The sequence below is a fragment of the Rutidosis leptorrhynchoides genome, chromosome 3 (genome assembly GCF_046630445.1).
Source record: "Rutidosis leptorrhynchoides isolate AG116_Rl617_1_P2 chromosome 3, CSIRO_AGI_Rlap_v1, whole genome shotgun sequence".
Classification (NCBI taxonomy): Eukaryota; Viridiplantae; Streptophyta; class Magnoliopsida; order Asterales; family Asteraceae; genus Rutidosis; species Rutidosis leptorrhynchoides.
Genome location: NC_092335.1, coordinates 614,824,015 through 614,831,337, shown reverse-complemented (window position 1 = coordinate 614,831,337; position 7,323 = coordinate 614,824,015). Strand labels below are relative to the sequence as shown.

The window sequence follows — 7,323 nt, the reverse complement described above, 5'->3', positions numbered from 1 at the left end:
TATAAAACTAGAGGGGTTGTTTATGAAATATTTGTTTTCTTGGAGAGAACGATACATTTGAGCTTCTCTTTCTATTCGAGTTATAGGAGTCGGAAACTAAAAATCCTTTAAACGCGCAACTTATTCGAAATCTTCATCGAGTAACAGGTACCTATGGCGCTTCCTTTTTTTTTCTTTTTCTTTATACCATGATCAACACTTGAAGATCCCTAATTATTACCTGTTTTATTATTAATTTATGATCGTATGTTCATGTTTTACTGATTCTCTGTGTATTTATATCGATTCGACAGGAACCGCAAAATAACCTAATTCAGCTTAATCACATTTCAGGTATATTTTGTGTTTGTATGTTGTTTACTTAATTTCTGATTGTTCAAATTCAGCTTGATTTTCATTACTTTATTAATTAACATTTATTTGCATTTACATATATATGTATATATATTTATTTGTATGTTCATTCTCACATGTATGACAGTATAAGTTAAGTGATATTTAGATCTCCTCTAGGTTAACATGTGCAATTCTCTGACCTTGCGTTTAGTTACCAAGAAACGTCTTTTGATTGTGTGTTTATAGTAGAAAATGTAGAAATTCAAGTAATAGTTTTCGTAATTGTATTATAAAAAGGGTAAACACAGACAAAAGTGTCTTTAAAATTGAGTACCATTTTTGGCCCTTCAATCCGTGTGCTCTACTTTCATTCATTATCAAATTTGATTATATTGGGCATACATTGTTATAGCTTAATTTCCTCCCACATCATATAAGTGAGATACAAATTAAAATGTCATATGTGTAAACTAGTACACAAACCAACTTGTAAACCCAAACCAGTGATGAATGCTACTATTGTAATGACGTTCTACTTCTACATTTTGTGTTGGTGTGTACTTTAGTCATATGGTTGATTTAAAATGTCATATGTGTACGTGGTTCTCATGAATTTTACTGGGTGAATTTCATGGTGTGTACTTTAGTCATATGGTTGAATTAAGGAGTCGCATACGTCTGAAAGGAATGTACTGCAGTTACACTTGCAGACTGAGATCTTTAGAACTGATTATTGTAAATTTTCATAGAAGCGGCATATTTAAATAAGGTAAAAAAATTTTTAAGGTTATGAGAGGAGAAGTTACAAGCCTACTACTCATTTTCCATAATAAAAACTTTGCACCTTGTATTTTTTATTTATTTTTCAATTATTTTCTAGATCTTGCTTCTGCATAGCCTAAAAGAACTTTGGAATTTTGTGATGGAAATTAGGGTTTCATTAGAAACTCCAGTTCTTGGTAGATGAGTAAGAGAATAACAAAGTTATATGTCCTAGTCAATTCCAATTTATCCGAAAATAAATGTAGTGCTACACTTGGTTGTGATGTCTACCTGTTTGCAGTTACTTCATTTGTTTGTTTTGTTTATATTTATGCAGGAGATGGACACTTTATTGAGCTCAGAAGGAGATTCTCAAAGGACTCAGTATGTACACTTTAGCTCTAGTTTAGAATCTAAACAATTGGTGTAACATGTAGGGTTATGGAGATGATAATATCAAAAAGCATTCATAAGCTAAGTGTGTAGCTATTATGCTCATACTTCATTTTAATCCAAATTGTAGGGAATTTATTAGTGTTTGGATTTGGTGGCCCAAAATTGAATTTACATGTCAATTTGTTTATAGATTTTTGAGTGTGACCATTTTCTTTGTTATATTCTTTAAAAATGTTGCCACGAATTATAAATGATCTTTGATACAGGTATCCATATGTGACCGGTACGTCCGTCATTGGGATCAAATACAAGGATGGCATTCTCATGGCTGCTGACATGGGAGGTTAGATAATTTATTACTTATTATGATGTTTATGTTTGTTGACTTATTGAAATTTGTCTCTGAAATTGCGTGCTCTCGCTACTCTGCACCTTACCATTATAACCTTAATATTCTCTGTGTCATTTGATATTGTTGCTGAATTGTAACCAGAGACGGAGCTTTCTTAGGGCAAGGGGTGGCCTTGGCCACCTCAGAAAGTTTTGGACCAAATAGCAAATTCTATAAATGTAGGAATTAAATATTGTTGATTCTTTTTACCGGCTCTTTTAACTATCTAATGTACCTGCTTGCATTATTAAATTTGAAAAAACCGAAATCCGTGTGACTTTTTGTTTGCATTCATATCAATTATTTATAATTTTATATTCAATATTCAAACATAATTAAAGTATGAAAGAGGTCTTCTATTTTTTCTCTTCTATTTCTCGTGTAAATTACATTTTTTAGCTTTTATTTATCTTAGTTTAGTAAATTTAATGATCAGTTAACATATGTGTATCACCTCATTGAATATGTCTAAATGACATAAACATAGAATATATATATTTTCCTAAAGATTATATATTATGTTTAAGGGACTTCGGCCCCTCTGATTTAACTGCTCAAGCTCCGTCCCTGATTGCAACTACTGAATAAGTAGCTTGTTTTGTTCAACAGTTGATATGCAACATATGAAAAGCATTTCTAGTCGACTGCGAAGTCTTGAATCAGTATTTTCATTTTTATGAATTTGTACAGGGTCATATGGATCCACCATTCGTTACAAGAGCGTGGAGCGATTGAAGCAAGTTGGCAAACATACACTCCTTGGTGCAAGTGGAGAAATTAGTGATTTCCAAGAAATTCAAAAATATCTTGATGAACTCATGTAAGATTTTTATATTGTTGCTAATAGGGATAGGGATCCTTATAAATAGAGGTGGCAAAACGGGTAGGTAGGGTATAAGATGATAAATGGGTAATTATTAGTCTTTGACATATTGCATTAGTTGGGATGCCACATGATTCATCTTGCAAAAATCGGTCAAATAAAGCTGTCAACGCGGTCAATGGGTCAAAAATGATCAAATGTCAGATTTAGTCAGTTAATAAAGTTGGATTTACTCCGTCAAAATTGGTTGGTCAAAGTTGGCCAACAGCTGATTAAATGTTTCCCCTGATTAGAGATTTTCACAACCTTGGCACTTAGCATATCTTGTGTAAAATTGTCAAGTTATTTTGTATAGAATTGAGTTTTCAAATATGTTTACAGATATCATAGTCTTTCTATCATAATCTGATTTTTAACAAAAGATTTAGAAGGTCTTATGCTTTAGAAGCGTAAATACACTTCTGGCAAATTTAAAGCTGCTGTCTAAATAAAAAGTTGACACGTTTAACTGTAAATTACGAGTTCTTAGCAGTGATTGTTTCTACAGCTTGCATGACAATATGTGGGATGATGGAAACTCACTTGGTCCTAAAGAGGTGCACAATTATCTAACTCGGGTCATGTACAATCGCCGCAACAAGTTTGACCCATTATGGAATTCACTTATTCTTGGTGGGGTGAAAAACGGCCAGAAGTATCTTGGATCGGTAAATCTTTTTGGAACACCACTCTCTTTTTTTCTGTTTTTTTCCCCATAAATGACACGAGACGCCGTTTCATTTCATTTGTTATTGATGTGCAGGTTAGCATGATTGGTGTACATTTCGAGGACGATCATGTTGCTACCGGATTCGGCAATCATCTGGCCCGCCCAATTCTTCGTGAGGAATGGAGGGAAGACTTGACTTTTGAGGAAGGTGTCAAATTATTGGAGAAATGCATGCGTAACCTTATATACCGAGACAGGTCTGCTGTCAACAAGCTTCAGGTGTGTCTTTTAACTGATAGAAAGACATAATTATGTCTTTATAATTGTTTATATATTTCTATATTATATGTGTTTTGTGGTCATTTTGACTCCATGCTTAAAATCATAGATAGCGAAGATTACAGAGGAAGGTTTGACAATCTCGCAGCCATACTCATTGAAGACTAACTGGAATTTTGCTGCTTTTCAAAATCCAACTGTGAATGCGCAGGGATCATGGTAGGCCTTTGAGTCAAAGTACCCGTAACGTGTTATCAAGATACTTTTGGATGTTGTTTGATGTTATGCCATACTATGTTTCACTGGTTTGCTTGTATTGGATTATAAATTTGCAGTAATTTGTTTGATCTTTGTTGTGAACTTGAACTATGCTGAGATCAGATTCCAAGGATTCTAATATCAGTGTTTTATTCACAGTTAGGCGTAGAACATCCGACATCAACTGTTTGCTTGCTTATTATATCTGTTTTTCCTAATGTAGTTATGTCAAATGGGCGGGTCACCTAAGGTTTACGGTTTTTTATATTTTTTGATTAAAATTAATTAGTGCAGTAGTTTTTTTTTTACTAAAAGTTTTGATTGTGTTTCTTGGAACGTTGTTTTTGAGTTTCTGGTGAAATATGTTGACATGCGAAGTTCATAAGATATGCTTTTGAGCCATCTTAGAAACTATGTCGGCATGTGAACTGCATAAATTATCACTCGGGAAAATTTAGCATCATTCTGGTTCTAATTGGTGTCACTCATTATGTATGGTTAAAAGTTGTAGGTCACGCGTGTGGTCTAATGTTGGCATTTACATGAAGAACACTTCTATTTTACATGTTAATGCATTACTCCACTTTTTCCCTTTTAACTTTTCAAATTGTAGGACATGCATATTTTTCTTTTTGTTTGGTAAGTTGGTTACTAGTCTTATTCCTTATAAATCTTAGTAAAATGAAGCAGTAGAAAAATAATTCTATCAACAGAAACCTTCTTGGGAGACCTCTGTTCATTATATCGGTTGCACTCATGATTTATTTTCGACAAATAAAATCCATAATCAAACAGACGAGTCTTGTTTTGAGCTTGAACAAAGTACGAGCTTGACTACAAAAACAAATATTGTAATATGTAAAATCAATTGTGTTGAGCTTGAACAGAGTACGAGATTGATTAAAAAAACAGAGATTGAAATATGTAAAATCAACTATACAGAGCTGTGGACTTAAAAAGAAAACATTATTAGTTCTCCATTCCTGAAAAACGTAAGAAGCAAAAACTTTAAAAGGCAGTTTTGTATAGTGTCACACGAGTTAAAATTACTCCATTTTCCTAGTAGCCTTCTGAGCATGAGACCTGATCCGTTTCTCTGTTTTCTAATTAGTAAATTATATTTCTTTTAAATAAAAAGTTCATGTTTCGTAACTTCCCTACCCAATACAACACAGTTGTAAGGTTCGAACAAACAAGGCTTGCGGTAACAGGGTCAAAAATTGAGCATAGATATGTTAACAACCAAAACAGATAAACCACCACTGTCTCAAAAGGCTTGATTAGCATCAAAACCCAAAAAGAAAATCATTTCATGTTAATATATAATATATCATCAATCAAATTATAAGTAACACATGATATCTATAAATTCCACTTTTGATATGATGCCATTATGGTCTTCTTTAAAACATATAAATGCTAGACTAACCCGCTCTAGAGGCAACCTACTACAGAAAGCCTGAGGAGGGAGATACTCGGTTAAGAGGATTAAGAAATAAACCAAGGAAAACTTAAAAGGCTTGAACAGGACTGACTAGAATAGTGATATTATGTCACGAAAAATGGCTGCCCGGATGAGAGTGAAAGTACGTATAACCATAAGTATTACCGATTCCTCAGCCTAAAATCACCCATTTATTGTTCTTCAAACACTATGATCTGCGAAATGCTTTTCGAGCACCAGGAGACTCTGTTCTTAAAGATATCCGACTGCTCGTTTCTCGCTCGTCTCTTCTATTAGACGTGCGTTTGGTTCTTAAATCAGACTTTCGATCTACCGAATTCTTGCTACTTTTCTCCCTTCCTCTCCTCCTACCATCATTCTCACTACTCCTTGCATTCGGAGTGTTTCTCCTAGGCGAATCTTTTTTATTAACTTTCATCGTCCTATTCATATTTCGCCCTTCAAAATTATCAATCTCCTTCATCCTAACAACATCCTCGTTGTTAGAATCACTATCAGCAGCATCTTCATCTTCAATTTCATCATCAACATCATCATCTTCATCTTCATCTTCATCTTCTTCACGCTCACTTGCAGTATCACTATCATCTTCATCTTCTCCTTTATTCGAATCTTGATCTTGTTGCACCTTCTTTTCCTTGCTTTTCGCCTTAACCACATTCATTAAATGAATATAACTCGACCTTAACGTCATCAACGGATGTACCGGCTTCAAAACAAGCAAATCCCTCTTATAAGCCTCTCTTAAAACAACCGTATGCGTACGCAATTTACTCGAAACATAAAAAATCCCAGGGTGTTGAAGCAACGCCCTCTTAAACCTCGATCGAACACCCAAATATTCACCAAGAAACAACAAATTATCCTTTTCCGTCTTCTTCGGTACCAACAAATTCAAAACCTCATGCATTAACCCAACTATCCATTTATCCGATTCATCATTATCCTTAGACACATATTCATAAGGAGACATATAAGGTAACTTTTGCCAATCATCAACCCATTTCTTAAACTTATTATCCACCTCAAAACCTCGCGAATATTGCACCGAAAACGCATTCTTACCACTCTTTTCCATAACCGAAACGGCTAAATCGTCACTCCAACACACCAATTCGAGCTCATTTCCATCACTAGTAACCTGAAAATAATCAGGAAAATTCGGAACAATGGATTGTATATAATCATTAGGTAAACCTAAATCCCATTTCAATTTATCAATCACACTAAGTGGAATTCTATTAACTCTACCTAACATCAACAACTTCAATAACCGATCGGCTACATCTTGTTTATTAACCTCATTTTCGAAAAGAATGCGTTCTTCGGAATCTAGGGTTAGGGTTTCAGGTGTCAATTTGATATGAGGGTGGATTCGTAAACCACCAGATGGAAAGAATTCTTCGAAAATTGAAGGATATTTTCGGATGAATTCAATAGGGCGAGCGGAAGATGGTATACATAATGAAGATTTGTTGTCGGAGATGATTGAAATTGGGAGAGATTTTGATGGTTCTGAGTTGATAATGAGGTTTTTGATGTTGATCATTGGTTTGAGATCTCGTTCCTTTTCGACGGCGTGGTCTAGTGCACGGTCTCGAACCCAGTTGATGTCGTTGAAAGTGTGGTAACGGCGCCGGCTAGGTCGTCGGAGATACTCCAGTACCAACTGCCGCTGCATTTTTGTTTTCTTTTTCGTTGTTCCACTTTTTCTTTTCAGGGTTTTGGGTTTAAGGGGTTGCTGTTTTTTTAGGTTTTTGTTTACTTTTTCATAATAATAATAATAATAATAATAATAATAATAATAATAATAATAATAACTACTTAAATGACCGGTGAAACTATGAGTTTATTTAAACGAATTGATAAAGTCATTTAGTATAATGACTCGTGAAACTACAGAG

At 34.3% G+C, this 7,323-nt stretch overlaps 2 protein-coding genes across 2 annotated transcripts; one reads left to right on the top strand and one right to left on the bottom strand.

Annotated features, from left to right (window-relative positions):
- LOC139898909 (proteasome subunit beta type-4-like) lies at positions 1-4,138 on the top strand. The gene is made up of 8 exons (XM_071881707.1): positions 1-147; positions 294-333; positions 1,436-1,482; positions 1,761-1,837; positions 2,576-2,705; positions 3,256-3,415; positions 3,511-3,696; positions 3,806-4,138. Exons 3-8 carry the CDS (start codon positions 1,439-1,441, stop codon positions 3,917-3,919), a joined length of 711 nt encoding a protein of 236 aa, XP_071737808.1. The 5' UTR covers positions 1-147; positions 294-333; positions 1,436-1,438; the 3' UTR covers positions 3,920-4,138.
- Positions 4,139-5,311: 1,173 nt separating this feature from the next.
- On the bottom strand, positions 5,312-7,116 carry LOC139898908 (protein WHAT'S THIS FACTOR 9, mitochondrial). Its single transcript, XM_071881704.1, has one exon. The coding sequence runs from the start codon at positions 7,098-7,100 to the stop codon at positions 5,607-5,609; it is 1,494 nt and encodes a 497-aa protein (XP_071737805.1). The 5' UTR covers positions 7,101-7,116; the 3' UTR covers positions 5,312-5,606.
- Between the last annotated feature and the right edge of the window lie 207 nt (positions 7,117-7,323).